The sequence below is a fragment of the Eurosta solidaginis genome, chromosome 5, assembly GCF_040869045.1.
Source record: "Eurosta solidaginis isolate ZX-2024a chromosome 5, ASM4086904v1, whole genome shotgun sequence".
Taxonomy (NCBI): Eukaryota; Metazoa; Arthropoda; class Insecta; order Diptera; family Tephritidae; genus Eurosta; species Eurosta solidaginis.
Genome location: NC_090323.1, coordinates 212566266 through 212592562, shown reverse-complemented (window position 1 = coordinate 212592562; position 26297 = coordinate 212566266). Strand labels below are relative to the sequence as shown.

General features: G+C 40.5%; 1 protein-coding gene across 5 annotated transcripts in view; it reads left to right on the top strand.

The window, feature by feature from the left end:
* The window catches only part of BBS1 (Bardet-Biedl syndrome 1), a 272737-nt gene extending 247006 nt beyond the window's left edge, over positions 1–25731 (top strand). For 4 of the 5 annotated variants that reach the window (XM_067788092.1, XM_067788094.1, XM_067788093.1 and 1 more), the window contains exons 2-5: positions 20611–20846; positions 21871–22690; positions 25155–25426; positions 25484–25731. In XM_067788092.1, the coding sequence (XP_067644193.1) occupies positions 20611–20846; positions 21871–22690; positions 25155–25426; positions 25484–25681 (1526 nt within the window). In that variant the 3' untranslated portion in view covers positions 25682–25731. Of the gene's footprint in view, positions 1–15545; positions 15817–20610; positions 20847–21870; positions 22691–25154; positions 25427–25483 lie in introns of those variants that run through there. The other variant, XM_067788091.1, reaches the window with a different exon arrangement.
* The last annotated feature ends 566 nt before the right edge of the window (positions 25732–26297 follow it).

Below are 26297 nucleotides of genomic sequence, written 5' to 3'. Positions count from 1 at the left end.
GTGGATGATGCATATCGACCGCCTGCGCTGCCTCTCGCAGTGCCCCTGCCGCTTAACTTCGCCTGCCTTCTCGCTTCCATATACGAGTTATGTTTGCAAAGTTAGCTTCGTCTTGGAGCGACCTTTCGCAACTGCTGACGGCTTTAGACGAAGTAATGGGGGAGTTAACTGCCATGAGCGCAGCTTGGCTAACTACATAATTGCACGTCTCGAAAGGGACGTACACGTCCACAAAATTTGGTAAACGAACTGACAGCGACACCTAAATATGTTCACAGAAGCCAACAGCACCCACATCGCAGTCCTTTCTGGAATCTTCGGTGTATAGTGAAATTTCGTCCTTCCTTTGCACGCCGTCGCCCCTTCAGACCCCTTTCGAGGGGGACTTAACCTTATGACACCTGTCAAAACTAAGTAAGGGCGCGTGATAATCTGATGACGAAGCCAAACTGGGAAGTCTTCTGAAGATACCACTGTAGTCATACCGCCCAGAGTTCCGCCTCGAGTTCTTAATGCCGCACAAGTTAAAGTTTCCCGAGTGATGGTCCAGAGGTAGCTGGTTTAGGAGTACATTTAGTACGTCAGTTTATCACGACCTTGCATTCCTCCGAGGGCTGCTCGCTGAACTCTATTGATATTTATATTGTTGTACTAATTGTCCATGGCTGGCCACTATGTTTTTTTTTATACTCAGTTGAGCAGAGGTCACTGAGTGTATTAACTTTGATTGCATAACGGTTGGTTGTACAGGTATAAAGGAATCGAGATAGATATAGACTTCCATATATCAAAATCATCAGTATCGAAAAAAAATTCGATTGAGCCATGTCCGTCCGTCCGTCTGCCGTTAACACGATAACGTGAGTAAATTTTGAGGTATCTTGATGAAATTTGGTATGTAGGTTCCTGGGCACTCATCTCAGATCGCTATTTAAAATGAACGATAGCGGACAATAACCACGCCCACTTTTTCGATATCGAAAATTTCGAAAAATCGAAAAAGTGCGATAATTCATTACCAAATACGCATTAAGCGATGAAACTTGGTAGGTGAGTTGAGCTTATGACGCAGAATAGAAAAATAGTAAAATTTTGAACAATGGGCGTGGCACGGCCCACTTTTAAATGAAGGTAATTTAGAAGTTTTGCAAGCTGTAATTTGGCAGTCGTTGAAGATATCATGATGAAATTTGGCAGGAACGTTACTCTATTACTTTATGTCTGCTTAATAAAAATTAGCAAAATCGGAGAACGACCACGCCCACTTTTTAAAAAAATTTTTTTTTAAATTCAAATTTTAAAAGAAAAGTTAATATCTTTACAGCATATAAGTAAATTATGCCAACATTCAACTCCAGTAATGATATGGTGCAACAAAATACACAAATAAAAGAAAATTTCAAAATGGGCGTGGCTCCGCCCTTTTTCATTTAATTTGTCTAGGATGCTTTTAATGCCATAAGTCGAACAAAAATTAACCAATCCTTGTGAAATTTGGTAGAGGCTTAGCTCCTAGGACGATAACTGTTTTCTGTGAAAAAGGGCGAAATCGGTTGAAGCCACGCCCAGTTTTTATACACAGCCCAGCGCTCGGCCGTTAACACGATAACTTGAGCAAAAATCGATATATCTTTACTAAGCTCAGTTCACGTACTTATCTGAACTCACTTTGTATTGGTGTAAAAAATGGCCGAAATCCGACTATGACCACGCCCTCTTTTTCGATATCGAAAATTACGAAAAATGAAAAAAATGCCATAATTATATACCAAAATGACGCAAAATATAACTTTAGAAAAAAACTTGGTAAAATGGGTGTGACACCTACCATATTAAGTAGAAGAAAATGAAAAAGTTTTGCAGGCCGAAATCAAAAGCCCTTGGAATCTTGGAAGGAATACTGTACGTGGTATTACATATATAAATAAATTAGCGGTACCCGACAGATGATGTTCTGGATCACCCTGGTCCACATTTTGGTAGATATCTCGAAAACGCCTTCACATATACAACTAAAGGCCACTCCCTTTTAAAACCCTCATTAATACCTTTAATTTGATACCCATATCGTACAAACACATTCTAGAGTCACCCCTGGTCCACGTTTATGGCGATATCTCGAAAAGGCGTCCACATATAGAACTAAGGCCCACTCCTTTTTAAAATACTCATTAACACCTTTCATTTGATACCCGTATCGTACAAACAAATTCTAGAGTCACCCCTGGTCCACCTTCATGTCGATATCTCGAAAAGGCGTCCACCTATAGAACCCACTCGTAACCATATCGTACAAACAAATTCTAGTGTCACCCCTGGTCCACCTTTATGGCGATATCTCGAAAAGGCGTCCACCCATAGAACAAAGGCCCACTCCCTTTTAAAACACTTATTAAGACCTTTCATTTGATACCCATATAGTACAAACAAATTCTAGAGTCACCCCTGGTCCACGTTTATGGCGATATCTCGAAAAGGCGTCCACATATAGAACCAAGGCCCACGCCCTCTTAAAATACTCATTAACATCTTTCATTTGATACTCATATCGTACAAACAAATTCTCGAGTCAGGCCTGGTCCACCTTTATGGCGATATCCCTAAATGGCGTACATCTATAGATCTATGGCCCACTTCCTCTTAAAATACTCTTTAATACCTTCCATTTGATACACATGTCATACAAACACATTCCAGGGTTACCCTAGGTTCCTTTTACAACATGGTGATTTCCCTTACTTTGTCTCCACAGCTCTCAACTGAGTATGTAATGTTCGGTTACCCCAGTTAGCCTTCCTTACTTGTTTTATACTCAGTTGAGCACAGCTCACAGAGTATATTAACTTTGATTGGATAACGGCTGGTTGTACAGGTATAAAGGAGTCGAGACAGATATAGACTTCCATATATCAAAATCATCAGTATCGAAAAAAAATTTGATTGAGCCATGGCCGTCCGTCCGTCTGCCCGTTAACACGATAACTTGAGTAAGTTTTCAGGTATCTTGATGAAATTTGGTATGTAGGTTCCTGGGCACATATCTCAGACCGCTATTAAAAATGAACGAAATCGGACTGCAACCACGCCCACTTTTCGATATCGAAAATTTCGAAAAATCGAAAAAGTGTGATAATTCATTACCAAAGACGGATAAAATGATGAGACTTGGTAGATGGATTCACCTTATGACGCAAAATAGAAAATTAGTAAAATTTTGGACAATGGGCGTGGCACCGCCCACTTTTAAAACAAGGTAATTTAAAAGTTTTGCAAGCTGTAATTTGGCAGTCGTTGAAGATATCACGATAAAATTTAGCAGGAACGTTACTCCTATTACTATATGTGAGCTAAATAAAAATTAGCAAAATCGGATGACGAACACGCCGATTTTTAAAAAAAAGTTTTTAAAAGTCAAATTTTAACAACAAATTTAATTTTACAGTATATAAGTAAATTATGTCAACATTCAACTCCAATAATGATATGGTGCAACAAAATACAAAAATAAAAGGTTTTTCAAAATGGGCGTGGCTCCGCCCTTTTTCATTTAATTTGTCTAGAATACTTTTAATGCCATAAGTCGAACAAAAATTTACCAATCCGCGTGAAATTTGATAGGGGCATAGATTCTATGAGGGTAACGGTTTTCTGTGAAAATGGGCGAATTCGGTTGAAGCCACGCCCAGTTTTTATACACAGTCGACCGTCTGTCCTTCCGTTCGGCCGTTAGCACGATAACCTTATTCCAGAGTCACCCTGGTTCACCTTTATGGCGATATCTCGAAAATGCGCCCACCTATAGAACTCTGGCCCACTCCCTTTTAAAATACTCTTTAATACCTTCCATTTGATACCCATGTCATACAAACACATTCGAGGGTTACCCTAGGTTAATTTTCCTACATGGTGATTTTCCCTTATTTTGTCTCCAAAGCTCTCAGCTGAGTATGTAATGTTCGGTTATACCCGAACTTAGCCTTCCTTACTTGTTCATTTTTATTTTATTTTTTTTTTATGTGTGGCTCTGACGACGGGCGCGTGTAGCTACATCACAAGATTTTTTTACTCGAGTTTCTGCTGACGATTCGTTTACACGAATATAAGCTATGAAAGCTTTTTTGACTCAGGTATTCTCAAATCTGGTTAGCGTTATCTCTTTTGATTTCTAATTATGTACCTTCTGGAAGCTATTTAAGGGGACTTATAAAGACAAATTATTTTTAACAATAAAGTTGCCAAACTTGTATAATCTTTCAGAGCAGGCTTGGAAGGAGAATTTGATTTTGCAAGGTTTTCGGTGGACTTATTCTTCTTTTTCATGTAGGGTTAAGGACATATCCGCTGGTTTTATGGAGTTTTATCGATGTTGGTGGTCCTTTACAGGATATTGATCCGGTATGCCACGAAAAAAGCACCATTAAGGGACTACGCCGACCATCGCGAGAACCCAACCCTGCCTTGTGGTAGTCAGAGTATTGTCTGTTAAATTAACAGGATTCGCTAAGTAGCTTAACGATTGGGTTGTCCTTTGAAATGGTTGCACTACATACCCCTTGAGCCTCGTTTTCAGTAGACTCTTAATAGGTTTTTATTTCTTATTTGCTAGATACATATGAAAGCAGATAAGATTATAAACATAAATGTTAAGACTAATACCGTGATCACAAGGAAAAGCAGGGTGTCTTACTAGAACGGTGATCACTAGTTACACTGGGTTACATTCACTACCTAAATCATATTTATTGACTCAAACAATAAGTTATTTTGAAAAGAACTCAAACTGTGTAAAGTCAAAGTAAGTTTCGATAAAAAAAACTTATCAAAAAATTTTTAAATAGGTTGAGCAAACACAACAAAACAACATACATGCATGTTCCATACATTACCATGTCAAGTGCATTTAGAGAAAATATAAATTGCTATAGTTCCAAACTAGTTTAAATTTCAGGGTAGGTTTCGGTCTTAATTTTTGATAGCGATTTCAGCCTTTAAGTTCAGCATGTAATTCCTAATTCGCGTTAACAGACGACAATTGCGAGCAACAAAGAGATAGCGTTTTCTTTTCAAAAAAAAATTGTTGCCTAAGTAAATGGTAAAGCCTTAATATAGTTACTCCTACCCCAGAAAATATTCAACATTTATAGTGCATACAAAGAACATTTCAACTCACCATATTCACTCATATTAACAGAGTATATGTGGAACTTAAGAGCGAATTGAGAATTTCACAGAGTTGCGCTGCCTCACCGCCATTTTATACAGGGTAAAAGTGTAACGCTTTTGCGTTGCGAGCAGGCAACAATTTTCAAAAAAGAACGAAATACACCGTAAATGCGTTGCCTGTATTTTAGAATAGAACAACAACCCTTGCTCGGCGTACAAAAAGCGTAACACTATAGCCAGAAAAGAAAACGCTGTAAGTCTTCCTCCACCAGTGTCTCCCAACTCAGTGAAGGCCTCGGATATCGCTCTGCTGCAAAATTAGTATATCGTTATGAATAATTCGTGTATTCGTAACTATGTAAGACTTATACAGCTTATCAATGAACTTCTTTCAGAACACGTCGTTGCAATCAAAGGAAGAACCAAACATTTTCCAGAGAACTTTATTCCCTATAATTCCAAGGACCATCTCAACTTCTTTTGACGTTATCCATAATTCCGAACCATTCAGTTGAGTGATTATCCATGGGGTTTGTAGATTGACGCTGTTTTCACTGGAAACCAAATCCAGATAGGCGGATTCCTTTTCAGTAAGAATTTTCCACTTCAGCTTTAGATTAAATAAATCGCATGACAGGAAGTCGCTTTGCCTGAAGTCTCGTTTGATTTCGAATGGCCCTGAGAGCTCCATCGCAACTGATGTATACGAGACGGACCCGTGCGTATCTTGAGCAACCAATATAAAAGTCTCTTATCAAATATCAACAGAAGTCAGCTGTTCTGTCAATCAATTAAAACTTACTTGCGCTGCCATCTGGCGTATGATAGCAGATGCCGCTAATGCAGTACAAATATTCACAATAGTGCCACAGTACAAATAGATTTCTTTGTTGGCTCACAATCGTTTATTTTTAACAAATTATTTTAATAAAATATAGCTAAACAAAAGAACTATGACCAAAATTGCCCAAAGCTCGCTAATAGCCCGAAACTCCATCTTTACAACCTAAACTTTATTTATCGATTTGGATTCCAAATAAGAGCGAAAAAGGGACCCGTACATAAAAACAGCAATTAGAAATAACATATATGATTGGACCATTTTCCATTATCTCTATTCAAATTTAGTTTAAAGACAAACCCGTTTCAACGTTAACACTGAAGATGACACAAGTCGGTTTTTCTCACAAAATTCGACAGGCATGACAGAAAACAGTTCTAGTACATCAATTATCCACCCTGTCGAAAAATCAACAAAACAAAATGAATCAGTCCTCCCAAATCCTTACAGTAGTTGAACGTTGTATCATTTAGCAAAGCGGTGACGGCATACAGAGAGCTCCATTTCAAATCGTCCAAAGCCTCGAATTCAACAAAGTGGTGGTATTAGTCGATGCTCTGCTCTATTCAATGTACATACATAGCAGATTTGCCATTCCGCTTTGATGAGTTCCGATAATTTCTATGACTTTGGTCTTTAGACCTTACCTTCGTGCAATACGCTGAATAGAAATTTGTATGACATATTAAGTAGTCTGGCTTTAATTGGGGCGGTTTGCGGAAACACCATTTTCGCGGATGGGGCAGAGTACTCTTCAGTTCCAATTTGCAGGTATGCACTCGTGTAACTAATTGAACAATACGGTTGGTAGCCCAACGAATCCGTTCGCTTTATTGATTTTTTAACAGAGATATTGCGTTTCTCGTTTTGACATAGTCGGATGGCGCAACCTGTGCTCTGGGTATAAGGTTCAGCGTCTCCCTTATTTTTAGCAATGCGCTCTACGTTGATTACCAGGTCAACATTCTGCCGGTATTTACTGCGATCTCCTCCCATAATCCTCAGGATTTTTTGGTACAATTTTTAAGCGCTAATCTACCAGCGGGTAGCTGAATCCTTTCGCAGTCGTGTTGTTTCTTATAACTGACGTCTTTATGCCCTCTTTGCGTCACGCTAACGCCCTGATATACCACGTACTGCTGTGTTCGTATGAAGCGCGGTGCTGCAGCATCCTTCTTTTTCGAGGCGGCGCGATAGCTCCCATCATACGAGTTGGTTTTCTTTCCTCACTGCATAGTGGCAACACGTTCTGAGTGTAAAATTTTCCCCTACATCGCTAGGTCACAAACTGCTCTTAGTGAGCAAATGTAAGAGCCAATCTGAGAAATCATCAGCTACATATTCAACAGCAAACTTTCTTTATATCAAAGAGCGCGAGGCTGCCACGAGTCAACATTTGAAAGTCGTAGCGTCCGCGCATGCAGAACACTAAAACTATGTTGAAACTTTGTACATAAGACCGCCACATTTCGAGCAGTCACAAAGTAAAAAGCGTCAAATTCGCTCGAGTTTTGTCATACTATCGTTTAATAATATTGGGGCATCAATCAATCATAACGGATATCTCAGGTGTAAAGCACCAAATGAGTTACGGAGAGCTGCTCCATATCAGTCTAATTTCTAGCGTTCAGTACAGCACATCAGTACCTCGGTAAATACTTTGGAAGTAAAATGTTCCACCGTGCGCAGAAAAGCGGTTTGTCTTTTGTGCCTGAAACTCCCTATGCGGTTTTTAGGTTTTATATTTATCTGCACATAATTGAAGTAGCCAAAAGCGGTCGTTGTGATTAACACTGGTTTTCAAAAATATTTTGGTTAAGTATCAGAGGTGTTAATGAAGATTCATATGTGTAGATAAGTACATATATCGACCTACTTAAGTATTGTAATACCCATCAAACCAACCAACCATTAAAATTCAACCAACATTTTAAAATTCAGTGGCTGAAGTCTTGTTCAATATTTCGAAATAAGTAAGACCATTTGAACAAGAGAGGCCCGTCAAATCTCAGCTCTCAAAAACAAGCCATAATGCTGGCTTAGAAGTCATACTATCAAGTAAGAAAGGCTAAGTTCGGGTGAAATCGAACATTACATACCCAGCTGTGCTCTTGAAACGTTGTTGTTGTTTGCTTTGTATGGTTAATAATTGGTGACAGAATGGGTATCAATCAAAAGCTATTGATCTAATAGCCATGGCGCTCCTAATAGCTGAAGTCTTAGCCTGAAAAGCGCAGGGCACGAACACAAAACATGCTCGATCGTTTCCTCCTCCTATCCGCACTTCCTACATATGTATGTTATCACTGACCAAGCCTAATTTGAAGTAATGTGATGTCAGAAGGCAGTGTCCAGTCAGAGTACCTGTCATGAGTCTACAGACCTTTTTTTTAATGATAGGAGTAACTTTGTTAGCTTAAGGTTGTAAGACCTACGCATGATCTTCGACACTATGCAGCCGCGCGCCTGGGTCCACGCCTTTCCCGCCGTTCGTCCTGTAATTAATGACGCTATACTACTATAGCCGTATGGTATGCGCTCAAGCTGCCCCGAGGCACTGAGTCTCGTTGCAGTTGCTAACGCTTTGTTTTTTGCCACCAATTATACCACTTTGCCAAATTACGCAAAATAAGACCAACATCTCCATACGGATGCGAAAGGGTCTCTTAGATACATTCTAAATCAAAGGAAGCTCCAGACAAAGCGACTCCCTATCATAAGTTTTCTTCCTTTAAGCTGCTGCTCGAGGATATGACGCTAGCAGCAGATCTAAACCGCGATGATACATTCTATCATAAGAGCGTAAAACTGCTGTCGTATCCTAATGACAATGATATCAGTGGCCTTAAGAAACGCGCCGGAAGTTTTGCCCTTTCTGAATTTGATAATAAGGAAAGCTAAAATGGCCGAGGTTTTTTTCCAGGTCGCGTAGTGCTAGTTTTTTTTAATTTTTTTCTACAAATTGGATAGACGGAGCCTACACGAGTTATACCAACTTCGAAAGGCATCATGGTAGAAATACATACATTCGTTTTTCAAACCACAGTCGAGGGGCGGCGGCCGCCGTGGTTTAGTGGTAACGAAAAAAGTGGCTCCTGTGGTAAATGAGGGCCAGGCAAAGTACTTTCTGTACTTTCAAGAAAGAATGGGCGCATCCGCAGCTTGGTAGCCTTATCACTGTAAGCAGATATAAATTGGAGACTGTGAAGCATTTCGTCTATTTAGGAACCATCAAAACACCAGCAATGTCAGGCTTCATAACACCTTAAATGTCAAACTGAGAAACACTCTAACCAAAAAACGCTACTTGAGACAGAGTAAAGTCCTCCCACGACGAACAAAAAGCATACTTTATTTTGCTCGCATCATACCTGTCCTGATATAAGACTCGGAGTCATAGACAGTGTCGAGAGAAGATGAGATGACCTATAGAGTATTCGATTGAAAGTTTTTTCGGAAGATTCGCTTGCTGGGACATGTCATGCGAATGAAAGAAGAAGCTTTGGCTCAGAAAGTGATCTTATCTGCACTCCTATTTGGAAGCAGAAAAGGGGAGTTGAGTTGAGATGGGCAGGTGGTGGAAAGGCTTGAGTTCTTCAGCTCCTACTCTTTGAATAACAACGAAATCCGTTGCAACACTTTATTTTCTAAATATATATTTTTATCTTTCTTCTGTCATTAACAGCTTCACAAATAAAGTGTCGGTTATATCTCGCGCGCAGCCGCCCCCATTACCGGTCATCCGAGCTGTTGGAGTCAAGTTAATATTAACCACAAGAATGTAATATAATGAATATAAATATGTGTGATTATGTATGCAGTTTGTAATTCAGACACATGACTCATCACCAATCAAGGTAGTGCCATTGAGATTCGCTTAAAAAATTTGAAATTGCACATGCGTAGACTTGGACTGCTTTCTTTGAACTTTTAAATGTCTACATGTGTATGTACCTATATATGTTATTTTCATTTGAAGTCGTTTGAGAATTTATTGGCTTGGGACGTCTTCACTGTCTTAAACAAAACTCCCCAAACTTGTTTTCACGTTCACTGAAGTGTAAATATGTATGACACAGAAAATCGTTCAAATTTTACTATTCATTCATAAAAATCTCCGTACAAACTTCATCGACGTTCATAAGCATCACAATCAGTTTTCATTTTCATCTCTGATATGTTGGGTTTTCCCGTTTTCGGTTCTGCAGCTTCCTGTACATTTGTTGCTATTGGCACTTTCTTGCTTTTCTTCCGATTTCCTCTTAGTCATTTCAAGTTTTTTTAATTTTGGTTTATTTTATTTATTGGCTGATTTCAATAGTCCGTCTGAACTGAAGACCTGTTTGGGTTAAACACTTTTTAGGTTTTTTTTTGTTTTCTTGCTGTTAAATGGTCTTCGAAATCTTCATTAAAGCCAAATTGGCTTACATTGAAATTGGACAGCGCTTGTGAGTACCTTAGTTAGTTGTATGTAGCTGGTGTTTCAAATTGAGCATATCACGCTCTGCTCTGTAGGCTCAGGCAGACAATTTGCATACCTGAACGTGCAAAATTTCATTTCTTTCTTCTTATATGTAGGATAGATTTCTTAGCCAGTTTTGACAAATGACGATGAGCAGCATCATCAGCTCCGAAAGTTTCCTGCGGATTATGGGGCTTACAATGTTCCAGCGTTAGTCATGCGTGTGATAAGCGTCTTCTAAAGTCCACAGGCTGGATTCCCTAGGGAAGATTTTCGAGCGTATAATTAGTGAGCGCCTACAGCTGACTCTAGAAAGACCAGGTGGCTTATCGAATAGTCAATATGGATTTCGCAAATCAAGATCCACCGTAGATGCAATACAAACAGTCGTCAATATAGCTAGAGAAGCTATCTCTGGAGGCCAAAATAAAAGGAAGTTCTGTGCACTGATTATGTTGGACATCAAGAATGCTTTTAACACTGCGAACTGGATGCAGATAATGGCAGCGCTGCAAAGCTTCGGCACTCCAGCTTACTTACGCAGAATTATAGGTAGCTATCTTAAAGACAGAGTACTTCTTTTTGACACGGATCAAGGAGCTAAAGAGTACAAAATCACAGGAGGCGTCCCACAGGGATCTGTTCTCGGTCCAACGCTTTGGAATGTAATGTATGACGGGGTGCTAAAGATTGATCTACCAGAAAACACGCAAATTGTGGGATATGCTGATGATATTGCAGTGGTAGTAGTGGCCAAGAAACTGGACCTGCTTCAAGCATTATGTAATGACGCCGTAGCAAGAATAAAGGAATGGCTGACCAATACAGGACTGGAGTTGGCTAGCCAAAAGACGGAAGTGGTATTAGTAAGCTCCAAACGGTCGGCGAACGAGTTAGTCTTAACTGTCGGGGATCATCAAATCACCTCAAAGGATTCCTTAAAATACTTAGGAGTGCACATTGACTCTAAGTTAACTTTCAAAGAGCACTTCAGAGCGGTGGGGGAGAAAATTACCAAAGTTAATGGATCACTTATGCGAATAATGCCTAACATTGGTGGTCCGCGCGAAGCTATACGTCAGCTATTGTCCACAGTAACCAGCTCAATAATACTATACGCAGCACCAGTGTGGTATGGATCTAAACAGACCCATCAAAAATATATATTAGCAGCGTACCGACTTGCTTCTTTAAGAATAGCAAGTGCTTATCGGACGGTGTCCGACGACGCGATCCTGGTTCTAACCCGGAAAATCCCAGTGGACTTACTGGCAAGCGAAATGGCCGATCTGTATAACACTAATATCGAGCGACCATCTGAAGAAGACAAGAAGAGAGCAAGGACACAAACAATAGCTAAGTGGCAAGAACGGTGGGAGGCCTCGAGTAAAGGGCGTTGGACTTTCACACTAGTTTGGAACGTAGCTCAATGGAATGAGCGGAAGCACGGCGAACTGAACTACCATCTCACGCAAATAATGAGTGGACATGGCGGTTTCAAAGAGTATTTATGGAAGCGTAGGATAGAGGAAGATCCTCATTGCCCAATGTGTACCACAGAGTTAGAAAACGCAGAACACGTCATGTTCTACTGCCCCCGTTTCCACGAAGAAAGACTCACCTTGCATGGAGTCTTTGGGGAGGAACCTACCACGAGAAATTTAGTTTCACATATGTGCAGCAGGAAAGAATGCTGGACTGCAGTGAGCAAAATGGCATTTATAGTAATGACACGCCTGATGGATGCTGAGAGGGAGCGCAGAGAAATGCGCATGCGAAGCAGTGGTGATTAAATGGACACTCAGAGCAAATAGCGGGAACCTGGACGCAGGGACAACAGTAGGCTCTTAAAAAATGAGAAATATGGAACGCCACCCTGAAGTAATGCGAAAGTGGTGCCGGGGTGGGCGACGGTTCCAGAACGGGGCTGTTTTTTAGTCTACGGACACACGGTTGCTGCGACGGCAGCAATTATGGTGCATTAGGCATTTTTCAGCCTCCCCGCAAAAAAAAAAAAAAAAAAAAAAAAAAAAAAAAAAAAAAAAAAAAAAAAAAGTCCACAGGCTTAGAAGGTTTGACGTAGCCACGCTAGATATCCCTGTTTCGCGATAACTGACGCCAATTGTGATCATCAAGGTCGTTCAATTACGCATCCACCTACATACCTCTGCTAACACAGTGGAGGTCTCCCCTTTCAAAATGCGTATGCCAATTTAAATACTATCTTCGCAAGCGCATCTTTCTTCAATTGCATAACATGAAATAGCCAGCGAAGCTTTTAAGCTTTTATTCGTTTGCACTGTCTCCAAATCTGCGTAAAGCTCACACAACTCATCATTATACTTTCTTCGATACTCACCGTCGACCACAGGGGCATAAGCAGAAATCTTCCAGAGAACTTTTAAAATTGCTATGTCACTTAAACTCGACACCCCAAATGCCTACTTAGTCCTAAGTAGCACTTTTTGGCGAGAACTGCAAGGCAGATGAGTTTTCAGTGACAGCTTTTCATGGCAGAAATACACTCGGAGTGGATGCCACACACTGCTTGGGGTCGACATCGCTTAGAAAATGTTTCTTCTAATTGAAAAAACTTGTTTCTAAAATGTTGATGTTGCTCTGGTCGGGGCATGAACCCGTGATCTTCGGTGTGGTAGGTAGGGCACGCTACCATCACACCACGGCGCCCGCCGTGTGTTGGACACAACCCACAATAATAATGCTAGATTTTCAAGGAACTGTGAAACGGTAAAAGAAGAAACGCATGGCGTTGGACTTTGATGCGAACAATGCCTGACGCCGAAACCGGAATGGGGAGGAAGAGACCTCGAGCGGAAAGGAGAAGTACCAATCGTAATCGAGCGAGAAGATAACGTTAAAAGTAGGGAAAGAGAAAATTACCCAACCCACTCACCGTGAGGCTGGTTAGCCCTGCAAAGACAATAGTGGTAGTATGCCAATGGAGATAGGAGGGGGGATGGTTGAAGTTGTTTATAAGCCAAAGGAAATCAATGTTACAAATACGGCCGACTCGCAGAATCCAAAAGCATACAGTGCTGAAACTCCAGTCTTTCCCTAAAAATGAGCGCAAAACAGACCCAGACTGTGGCGCAAATTGTTCGCAAATATCCTTACATATGTATACCTTGTGTTGATATAGGAGGCCTTCAGCCTAACAAGCCACGTCAGCTAGCCCTGTTTTACGATTACTGATCCCAATTGGGAGCACCAAGAGACGTCAATTCATCCTTTATCTGCCCGTCCAACGGTCTTTTATGGGTCAAGCCCTACAAATAGGTCCACTGAGGGAGTTTGTCTTGCTTTAGGCTATGGTTACGGTAAACTGAACCACCATAAGGACCTTAAATAGACTGAATGAGTCAGTATTTTATTGAGGCTATACTAAGTACTTTCTAATATCCAAATCGATGCAAAAGTGGCCTATGATTGGAATATACAATGGGAGAAGCAAGGCCTATGCTACAAGAGAAAAAAAGTACGGGTGATATGACCATTATTGTTGTAATTTTACAGCAAACACACATTCGGAAGGCTTAAAGTATTGTCTCTGAAGTGACAATATGTCACCAGATATCAATCTCGCACTTTCGGGTACTAGCACATTCATCCATGACCACGTCGATCCTTCAAAGTTTTCGCGCCCCTCCATCCACAGCGAGCTTGTATCGCCAAAGCTTAGTATGTGTTCGAAAGCTTTGTAAAGGGATGCGTCTCAAGTATGTCAAGATCTTACTTGAAGCAGGTAAAATGTTCACAGCACCCTGAATACCGGCGAAAAGATTGGCCAGAGGATAGCCAACTCCGGCCGGTCGCAAATGGTATGAAATAATAGTGTGTATTCCGTTGTACATGCTAAATTGACTATGATTGTGCAACCTTCTGAATATTCTGGTCTTGTCTACCTTGGATACGTGATGAAGCGCTTGGAGTGTGATGAACTGCAGCATAACAAGTGTTCATATCTCTTTGCGACAGCTCAATCATGCTTTCTAAGGTTTTGAGAACAAATAAGGACCCTAAAGGACCATGGAGCCAAACTTATAAAGCAGCTCGCCACCCGCTTGTATGCAACGCATCTTCGATATGCTGTTGTTGTTGTTGTTGTAGCGATAAGGAAACTCTCCGAAGGTCTCGGGGAGTGTTATCGATGTTGATGGTTCTTTGCCGGATACAGATGCGGTACGTTCCGATACCAAGCCCGACCATCTCGGGAACGATTTGTTATGACCACATGCGACCTTCTTGGACATCGCCCCCTCCCACCCCCTAGATCCATTAGGAGTTCAGGGTCACCAGAGTCTTGGCTGTTAATTAAACAGGATTCGCCACGGATAGGTGAGGTTGACAATTGGGTTTGGAGAGGCTATATATTGCGCTGGCAACCTGAAAGGGTTGCACTACACAACCCCTTGAATCTGGTATTTTAGTCGCCTCTTACGACAGGCATACTTACCGCGGGTATATTCTGACCCCGTAACCCGCTGGGGGAGCTTCGATATGCTCGCAAAACCCAAAAGAAACAAAGGAGAAAGCAGCTGACATGTCAAAATACCGCGCTCAGAACTACCACGGGATGTCTACTTCTGATTCCGGAATTTCATGAGGACAGTGGTGCTGGAATACTCCCCATAAAGCAGTTAAACGAAACGCTGACATTTTCTGTTCCTTAAATTTCCAGAAAGCTGAGCATCCTACCAGAAAACTGATCTATGCGGTTCCACCTACCAGGGACATAGGGGAGCATTTCTGCAAGCACTGCACAGAGATTTGGTACACAAGAATAAGGACGTTTGATCAAGAATAAGCTAGCAAACGAAATAGTTGAACAAAAATCCAATAAAACATCTAATTACAGTTTTCACCCCAAAAAATAAACAAATATGGCCATTCTCCACGTTACCAATTACGTTGCTAGGGTAAACAGAAGGAATGTCCAAAACAAACTCGAAACAAAAGTAGAAAATTGTGACAAATACTTTCAACAGTTGTGCATTAGTACAAGTAAGAAGAATTCAGAAATTTAGAATAAAAAAAATATAATATCAAATAAAAAAAGTAATGGCTGTGAGCTCCAAATGGCTGCAGGTCATCGTGGATGAAGACGAACCACGACCACGTCTAAATACCGTCAACAGTTGCATGACTTTGTGTGACATTAAATGCGACAATTATGTGCGACTTATTGCAGCCGATATAGCGCTGGAGGATGAACCGACGGCAACCTTGAAAATATTTCGTGGCACTGCTCTACATACAGAATTGAAGCTTAACGGCATACCGGCTGCTATACAAAGTCTTTACAGTGATGAGTCGGAACCAAAGACACCAAGTAGGTTTTCTAATTTTCGGTTGTGAAAGTTTTTGTTTAAGCAGAAAGTATTTCAATGGTTGGACTGCTGTCTAGTGCTGTTAATACCGAAAATTTCGGGATACATTGCTAACATTCATATTCAAATATTAAATTAAAAGTGACAACAAAATGCTGGCGATCACACGCAGCTGTTGTGGCACCTCTCTGCAACTCATGAAATCGGTCTGAATATGTTTCTTGTTTCTTCGGAGCTTTAAGTATTCGCCGTCATGATGTTAGGTAATTATGATAAAGCGAAACGCAACGTGGAAGATAAAATTCGCCTTTATTCGCATGATTAACCCTCATCTTACCAATAAAGTTCCATGAGCTGAGAGCATTCCTCATGAGAATTTCAATACTACCTGTGGAATCGATCATATCGAAAGACATGGAAGACGACCTAACCATTACATTTTTGAGGTTAAAATACTTTACACTGACTTGAAAGTAACGCCCTCCAGCGGGTTAGGGGGCTTAGAATATACCCGCGGCAGGTATTTCTGTCGCAATAGGCGACTAAAATACCAAATTCATTGAAGGGGTTGTAAGCGCAATATATTGATTCTCTGCAATATCGTTCCCGAGATGGCCGGGCTAGTACCTTCATGGTACTTGTTACCGGAACGTACCGGATTTGCATCCGGCAAAGGACCATCAACATCGATAAAACTCCCCAAGGCCTTCAGGGAGTGTCCTAATCGCTACAACAACAACAACTTGAAAGCAAGGCTGGTGATCAGACCACATATTTTTCCTTCAAACTTTATTTTTATGCCATCAAAAAGCTATTTTTGGCCGAAAGATGGACGGATACCTTAATAGCTACGCAACTTCTACAATCCTAGTTACATATGGAGTGAAGGGGAGAAATATTCGTCCTGTTTATATCAAATAGTGACCGAGAGAGTCGATCAACTAACACAAAGTGCGAGTTCCGCAGGAGATCTAAATACCGCAAAGGACTATCACCATGATAACACCTCCCAAAACAGAACAAGAGCGGTCGACGAACTTCATAGAGAAGAGACCAGTAACAGAACAGCAACAACAGCGGCTGTATGGTGCGCAAGATATAAGAGAACTGATGATCAGCAACTAGACCGCAAATATATATATATATAAGAGAAGAGTAGTCAAAAGAATGAAAATAATAGTTAAGAGAATGTGCAAACATCAACAATGGAAAGCATCGAAGGGCGGAAAAATACCGCGTAATTCTACGCTCGATATATAACTGGATGGTCGTCTCTATTTTTAACGATAAGGAGCGCGTGTGAATACGGGACACGAAACTCACTGAAAATGTGAAAGTGTTCCTAAAACCTGTCACGCTCATTTCGACTATGTACTATAATCCATTGGCCGCCGTGGTGTGGCGTACTACCTACAACACCAAAGGTCCTGAGTTCAAGCACCGGGAAAAGCAATACCTGATGTAGTGTGGCAAACTCGCTTGTGTATTTCCGCCGTGAAGGCTTCTCATCGAAAATGCATATGGCTTGGCGTTCGTAGTAGACATAAAACACGTGGATTCTGTCCGGCCAATATGCAGGGCAAATTAAAAAGTAGCCCGACGTAAATTGATACAAAGTTCAGCCTTAATCCCGTCTGAGGTATGCAGCGCCAATAATTGTTTTTTTATCTTACGATATAATCTACAGGGCACTAAGATGAACGAAGGAGTGGTGTGTCAGGGTAGAACTGAAAATACAAGTTATGGTTCGTTCCTCCATAAGAGGATCCCTCAGAGGATTGTGAGTAATTACATTGAAATGAGTACTGTTGGAGCATGAACCAATAAACAGATCTCGTATTAAAAAATGAGAGAGAAAAAAATTATAGTTAGCTCTGAAATAAATTTTCTCGGCGTGACATCACGCTTTTGACAACATGTTTCATTACTGCCGCAGTGTTCAGACTTTATTCCAATCGGAGTTTTTTACTCCACTCTTACCTCCTATAACATTTTTTATCTCTAAGGTTTATTTGGGTTGAGTTTAAAACTTAATAGTATTACTACCTAATATCTTTTGGTTGAAGTTTTCATTGTATATGTATGAAAAGTGAGGATTGGATGAAATGACGTGGTTTAATTGTTCGTATCTTCAGACATGTTTGTTCACATTTTACTCACAGTTTTTGTACTTTTTTCGTACGGAATGAGAATAGAAGGAGTAAAATGTAAAATGTAAAAAATTTGTCCGGGCGCGATCTGTAAATCCTGCCAAAATTCAACATACAGCACTTCTTGAAGTTTTATATAAAAATGAAGTACATTGAGTCAGTGAGGTCAGCTGACCTTATTTTGCAATAACAGTCGCCAATTGGGAGCACCAAGCGAGGTCAAGTCTTTCTCCAACTGTCTCTCCCAACTCAGTTAAGTTCTTCCCTTTCCTCTGTTTACAAACTGCGGGAGCGTATTAGTTCATCCGCATAACATGATCTAGCTAGCGAAGCTTTCTGTTTTTTGTCGCTGCACTATCGTAATATCTGCGAAAAGCTCATCATTATACCTCCTTCGATACCCGCCGTCGACATCACGGATAGGGCTATAAATCTTCCGGAGAACTTTTCTTTCGATTACTCCAAGAGCCAGCTCATCTACTCTCGGTACCTTCCCTGATTCCGAGCCATACATCAGGACAGGTATGATGAGTGACTTCTAAAGCGAGAATTTTGTTCGTCGAGAGAGGATTTTACTTTTCAATTGCCTAAAGAAACACTTGTCGGCAAGAGTTATTCTCCGTTTGATTTCTAGGCCGACATTGTTTTTGCTTTTAATGCTGCTTCCCAAACAGACGAAATCCTTCACAATCTCCAGTTTATATCCGTCAACAGTGATGTGGCTACAAAGGCCACGATGGCAGCTAATACCTCGTATTGTCCACATTTACCGCAAGTCCCATTTTTTTTTTTGCTTCTTTATCTTATACCAACTCTTCGCGTCCATGTTTGAACAGTCCGGCGGGTATTCCGTCATTACTTGGCACCTTGTGATTTTTTAGCCGTGATAGTGTCATTCTCACTTCGCCATAGTTGGATGCCGGAGCATATTTTTCATCATCGGCGATCGGGATATCGGGTTCGTCTTCTCCCACACTCTGTACGTCAGTTATCCAGTATTTAAACCTTTTGTAATTAAAGGAGCATGAAATATGTATGGTAAACTGAAAATAAAAATAATAATATTTTTTCGCGATAAACATCCGAGGAGATAGAGCCCAGCTTTCTTCAGAATGTGGTGTGCTAATGGGAGCATTAATTGGTCATCCTACACGTTTTAGGCCGACTCCATGAGCATCTGATAAGGCAGATAATTTTTTTGCTGAGAAACATTTCATGGCAAAAACACAATTGAAGGGTTTGCCCAGCCACCAAATCAATTAAATTACAAATACAACAATTACGGAATGCGGGATCTTGGCTCATTTGTTTATGCTGTTGGAGGGTGTGCAATATTTAGAAATGTAGTAAACAGATTCTAAAATGAATGGTTACCATTGTAGTTAGACACCACATAGCACATGGAGTGGTTGCCTTAATATATTCTAGTAAGTCTTTCACCGAACTCCCACTCTTAGCATGTACCCAACGGTGACGCTGCAGATGCTGCTCGTAATTCTGTTCCGCAACATGAAGAAACTAAGACAGCAACACCCGCTGATTCAGTCTCCCAAGTGTACAACATTAACGAGATCTTAAGATATTAAAAGAGTTTTATTCATTTGCAATGCAGCGCTACATGGGATGTTTCTAGAGCTGAGGGTTCTCACAGGGACCATTCACTGGTTTGGTTTGGAGATTCAAGGGTTTGCCAACGCAATTTATAGCTTCTCTAATACAATTGTCATCTACCAGTGGAGAAATCTCTTTATCTAGCAGGAGAGGGCTTGGTTACCCGAAGGAAAGAGTAGGTTAGATTTCGTAGAAGGTTCAACGTGGTCAAAACATTTCGTTCCCTAGATGGTAGGGCTAGTAGCCCAGCGTACCGGATCAATATTCGGCAAAGGACCATCGACATCGATAAAACTCACCACAACCTTCGGGTAGTCTTCATATCGCCACAGGATGAAGAAAAAGACTTGTTTGGTACATTGAATTAAACACACCCGAAGGCAACGAAACTGTGATATTCGGCCGTTAAACATCACGCTAGTACGGTTCCTTTCAGGCATATCGCTTGATACCTAGCAATAATCAGAATATCCTCACTGGTTCTCGACTAAGTGGAGAAAGTGAGTCTCGTAGCAGCTAACAATTTCGTTTGGCCGCCTGCCTTTCTTTTTGTAAAAACATGAAGAGGCTTACCTGAAAACCCAAATACAACACAAAGCAGCATAAAGCGGTGATAAATCTCTTTAAAGGCAACTTGAGAATGTTAATAGGGTAACTTACAGGTCACAGCAGACTTAAAGGCATAATGAGCATCTGTTACAGTAATATATGTCCCTTTTGCGATAATGCGGCTGAAACTACAGAGCACATTCTCCACGTATGCCATGTCATAGTGAAAAGGAGATTACAAATTTTCGGCTGATCGAAGCTAATACCGCACCGTAGACGAGGTATTGTGAAGTGAAGAGGGCATAATATATTATATTATATGTTCGAACAAGAGGGGTGTTTCTAACATTTTTAGACTAAATGCGATATTCAAAAACAGTAACTTTTCAACCCCGAAATTTCGGTATCAACTAATATCGTACATCCCTACTAACATACATACATACATACATACATATCCGAGGTTTATGTCAATGTATTTTTCAGTCATTGCAGTGGCCATATCCGAGTCGGTGTTATTCTATCGAAATTTGAAACCATATTACAAATACACAGTGCCTGGCCTGGAGGCTGAAGAGTTAGAAGGCGATCTTTGGCGTAAATTAGCTACAGTGCGCGTGGAGCAACAGCCAGCATTAGTCGAAGAGCTAAAGACCATTGCACGTCCCAAGTTGTCGAGAAAATCGCAAAAACTTATACAACTGCCGCAAGAAGAACAAAACGTAAGTGGTAACTTGAAAAAGGAGGAGAGCTTAAGGTAAAAAGCTCGTGAAGTTCGATGAACAAAGATAGATAAAAGCGAGTTATCGGTTTGTTATCAGCTTATTACAGATTTAACCAATGATTAGTCGATAACAAATTGATAACAAGCCTAGAATAAATTGGTAACACTCCGTTAAGAAATCGATAACTTTCCGATATTAAATCGATAGCTTTAAGATAATAAATCTGAATAGAATGGTTTAATTTTCCATAAAAAAATCGATAACAGGCCGATAACAAATTGGTAACACTCCTATAACAAACCGATAACTTTTCGATAGCAAATCGAAAACTTTTGAATAATATATCGAAAAGTTTTCGATAAAATATCGATCAAATATATAACTTCTCGATCGGTTTGTTATCGTTGGATACTCGGCTTCTAATTGGTTTCTTATCAGCATACTACAGATGTTGCATCAATTTTTTATAGCCGATGAGTTGTCGCTAAGAAACCGATAACACGCCTAGAAAAAATTGGTAACACTCGTTTAAGAAATCGATAACTTACCGACATTAAATCGATAACTTTTAGATAACAAATTTGAAACAAATGGATTACTTTTCGATTAAAAATCGATAGTACGCCTATAGAAAATTGGTAACACTCCGATAACAAATCGGTAACTTTTTGAAAACGATAGCTTTTTGATAATACACCGATAACTTTCCAATAAAAAGTAAACTAGCTTTAATAATAAATCGATAACTTTTCGATAACTTTGGTAACAAATTCATAAATTCTTAATAATAAATTGATAACTTTTCGATAACTTTGGTAACAAATTCATAAATTTTTAATAATAAATCGATAAATTCTCGATATCACATCGATCGCTTTTTGACTTCTTTTTGATTTTTAGATAAATAATCAATAACTTCTCTATAAATCTTCGATAACTTTTCGATAAGAAATCGATATTTTCTCAATAATAATTTGATACATTTTTATAACATATCAGCACATAAACTGCATAATTTTAGGACTTCATCATCAAATATACCGATGCAACGGTAATGCATCATGCAAATATTGTTGCTCTCAGTTGCCTGCAGCGTATCTCCAGCGATGCTAATCCACCGTCACATCTTGTTGTCGCCACCGATAACGGTGATATATACGTCTTAGAACCACAAAGTTTTGGTTTAATTTATCAAGCAAAGACCTGTGCCTACGAAACTGTACCCTCAATGATGGCAGTACATGGCACATTTGAAACTGATTTTTGTATTGTAATAGCTACGCGTTATGGCGGCGTTTACTTGTTACGCAAATCGATTAAGGAGGGGCAAGAAATATTTAAAATTTCACATCCATTTACTGGATTAATGCTACTGCCGGTGGATCAAACGATAACGGTATGCGCTATGGATTGTCGTCTTGTTTGCTATTCAAAAAAGGGCAAACAATTATATGTGAATAAACTCGCATCACTTCCTGTTTGTATGATACCCATTTCACTACCACATTTGGGATTGACACTCTGTTGTGTAGCCCTAGAAGGTGGTTTGGTCCAACTCTATTTGCAACGCTTTTTAGTCAATGAGTTTCACATGGTATCCACAATCGGAGCTATGTGCTTTGGACATACCGGACATGAAGATTATGTTTTGAATATGGTTAGTGTTGATGGTGAAATTTTTGTGAAGATATTAAGAAGGACTGCAGGCTTTGATCCGAATGAATTGATGGCGCTTAAGGAAAACCTCGATAAGAAAATCAAGGTTGAAAGTATTTTGGAAAAGTCAAAGAAAAGCTCAATATTTGTCGAGCAGGCGGCCAGGGAAAAACAAAATGCGAAAGGTAAGTAAGGTGGAAATGTACCTTATCGATGTGGAAGGACTCATTGCATTCAATACATCTCGCACTAAGCAAATTTCTTGACAGGTGTTGGATTTTTAATAAACTAGAAAAGGACGGTGCTGCCGTCGAAGTTATGAGGCATCTTAAAAGCCTACATAAACAGCAACTAGAAACGTAGACGAGGATGATTTTTTCCGACAATGTTGAAATATTTGGCAGTAGACGCTCGGGCGGTTCCGTGTTCATTATGAAATAAGGCTAGAGTGTTTATCATGGTCATATTTATCGTTTTTGAGACAGTCGCATCTTACCTTAATATGGTAGTACAGGGTCCACACGCCGGATAGGACTATAAAAAATGATTCATCATCGATAACACTCCCCAAAACCGTCGGAGAATGTCATTGTCCTTACTAAAACAAAAAATCATAATAGCTTCTCCCGACGCCCTGTGATCTAAGGACAACCAAACTCTTTTTTATAACCGTACGCCAGTGCTAAGTGAGCAAACAAAGTTTCTTTCTCCAGCAACAGCAAGAAATAAGCCCAAGTTATAGGGACCCATAGCTTTGGGAATCACATAAACGGGAGAAACAATAATTTATGGGAAAGAAATTAAGCTTCATATTTAATTCTTCGAACGAACAGTAAAGAATCTAGGCAGCCTCTTTCCTTGCATATATGTATGACAGAACGTTTGCCTTTCAGGCTTCCTTGTTAAGGTGAGATTGGGGAGGGAGTTAGGCCTGGGAGCACCGCTTCCACGGGCACCTTCAACTTACTTACTTAATTGGCGCTTAACCGTTTAAACGTCAACCGTTAAGGGGAGCTGAAATCGTTTTCCACGTGGTCCTTCCAGCGCAGTGGGGGCCGCCCTCTTCCTCTGCTTCCATATGCGGGTTCCGATAGAAACACTTTCTTAGCCGTAGCGACATCTTTGAGTCGCACAACACGCAGCCGCTGCGTTTTGATTCGCTGAACTTCGGTACTCGCCATCGCCAACGCGTAGAGGTCCATATCTTTCGAAGAACTTTTCTATCGAACAGTCCCAGAGCCGCTTCATCTGATGGCACCTTCAACATAACGAGTAAATATGGAGGTGCGAGTATTAAGTGAGTGGACTAGTACATCTCGAGTACTTGCAGTTCTCTTTTCAGGAGACCATCTTGCCAGACAAAGCATTTACTGTTGGCTACCCCTGGAAGATCAGACATTACCCGAAAATATACACCAATGTCCTTATCCTTTCGTTATAATCGACGCTCGCATCTTCTATTGTTAGGTCCCAATCCGCTGCACAGCCCGCCCTTAACTTGTCGTGCTGATAACCCAGTCCGCCCCGCTCTCTCACTCCTCAATATCTTCTTATGGACAGTTCGCGAACTCGTAACACCTCTTTATTCAGTAGACGTTCTGGGTCTTATACTATAACCTGGATTGACTGAGTGCCACCTCAGCCTTCGACGAAACATACCTCGTAACTGGTGACCAGTCTAGTCCACGCGTAAATAACCTTTGGAACCCCAAAAGGTTATTTACGCTCACCCTGATGAATGATGACTCACCGAAGGTTTTGGGGAGTCTTGTCAAAGTTCCATAAAAGAAGAATGACTTACAGGAAATAGCGGATATGTGATATGGCAGTCAAAGCTTCAGCACTATACGACAGCGCCAGTTTCTCTTTGTGACTGGGAGCCGATAGAATGTTTTGGGAAGTTTTATCTATGTTCATAGTCCTTTACCGAATATTGATCCAGTAGCAAAACATCTACTAGCTCGACTTTCTCGGTGAACCATCTAGGTCATCCAACCCCCTCTCCCTCTTTCGAGCTTGGTCTGCTCGATAAACAGGATTCGCCACGCGTAGATGAGGTTGGCAATTGGGTTGGATAAGCTATTATTTTTCAATCCCGTAATTCGGGTTTGGACACATCTGTCTATGTGAAATGCGATAATCGAGCAAGGCATGAAATCGGCTAGGTGCACCGACAGCTGATGAATTATCCACTCGCCTTGAGTGGAAGCTTATTCTATAACATCGATGATGTAGCCGCAAGCATTCACCAAGCTCAAAAGAACAAATAGTAATGTCTTCGAAGAGAAGGACTGCTGGGAAAGGGTGCGTCGAAGTGTGATTCGCGGAAATAGTCACTCAAAAGGAGAAGAGAGGCTCTCTTTAGAAACAAGAAAAAATGAAACTGACATGGAGGAGTGTGGAAAGCTTGCGATGAAATTTTGTTGGGAAGATAGAACAAGTTCGTGTAATAGCGACTTAGTATCTTACAATCAGAAGATAACAGCATCTAATTTAGGCTTGATATGAGAGGCTTCATAAACAAAAAAAATCATACAGAACTCCCACAGGGGCTTCCCTATCCCGAACTTGCAACTGTTATTTCATTTTCGAACTAATTTTTAAGTCATAATTAATACAACATTATGTTTATTTTTTGTCAACAAACAGCAACCTACGGCGCATTTCAAGCTGAGCTCTGGCGTTTACGTTATGTGGCAGCACGTGCCACTGTCGATGCCATCAACTCATCGGAAAGCACTATATCTGGTGATATTACACACGCGCCTGTAAAATTATCGGCAGAAGTGTGCGGCGTTGGCCCAGAGTTTCGACTCTACTTAACTATACAGAACATGTCGAGCTACAAAATGGCTTCGAATTTAACGGTTCTCTTGCATGCTGATCGTCGTCACTACACTATAGCCAAATCATTGGCCAAGGTAAATGTTACCGACATTTTGTAAATTTTTGTTGTTGCTAATTTATTACTCTTACAGCTACCCAGCATATTGCCGGGTGTTCCATTAAAAATCGATTTCGAGGTTATTGCAGTATTGGATCCAATCGATAAACTACCACCACACACACTAACACCTGACAATTCACAAATACGTGTTATGTTGCTAAAAGCACGCCAAGCAAAGCCATTGATCGCCGCTGTGATCGCCATGCCACAATCGGAAGCAAATTTTTAAATGAGATCCACATACTCCACGGATATGAGTGTGCTTTGATCGTCATGCAATTAAAGTGCCTAAATGTATGCTATATTATTTTAATAAATTGCAGTAACAGTAAACTTTTATAAGATCTGTTATAGATACACATTCATGCATACACACATGCAATCAATGCAGTTCATGTGCTTACTTTGCATATACCCTGCAAAAATCGTACGATTAGTCCCTTTTGGTCCCGATTAGTCAGTTTGAAATGTATGTGCCCGTAGGGGTACGCAGAGGATCTGTCCGACAGCACCCGTAGGAGTACCAACAGGACGTGTCGTATAGTACTCGTAAGATGATAAAGTATAGTCGACAAAGGATCTGTCCGACAGTACCAGTAGGGGTATAATAAGGACCCGTGTGACACTACCCGTTCAGGTATAAACAGATACAATTGGTCTCTCCGTACGACATGCTCAAACAAAAGGGATCAATCCATGGCATATAAGGAGATCAACACTGGCTATAGTCGCATATTCCATTGCGACTCACCACGGATTCATCTCACACTAATCGCACTTTTTCAATTCATTAAGTTAGGAATGATACATATCAGGGTGAAGAAAGAGTTTGATGAAAAGTCTTA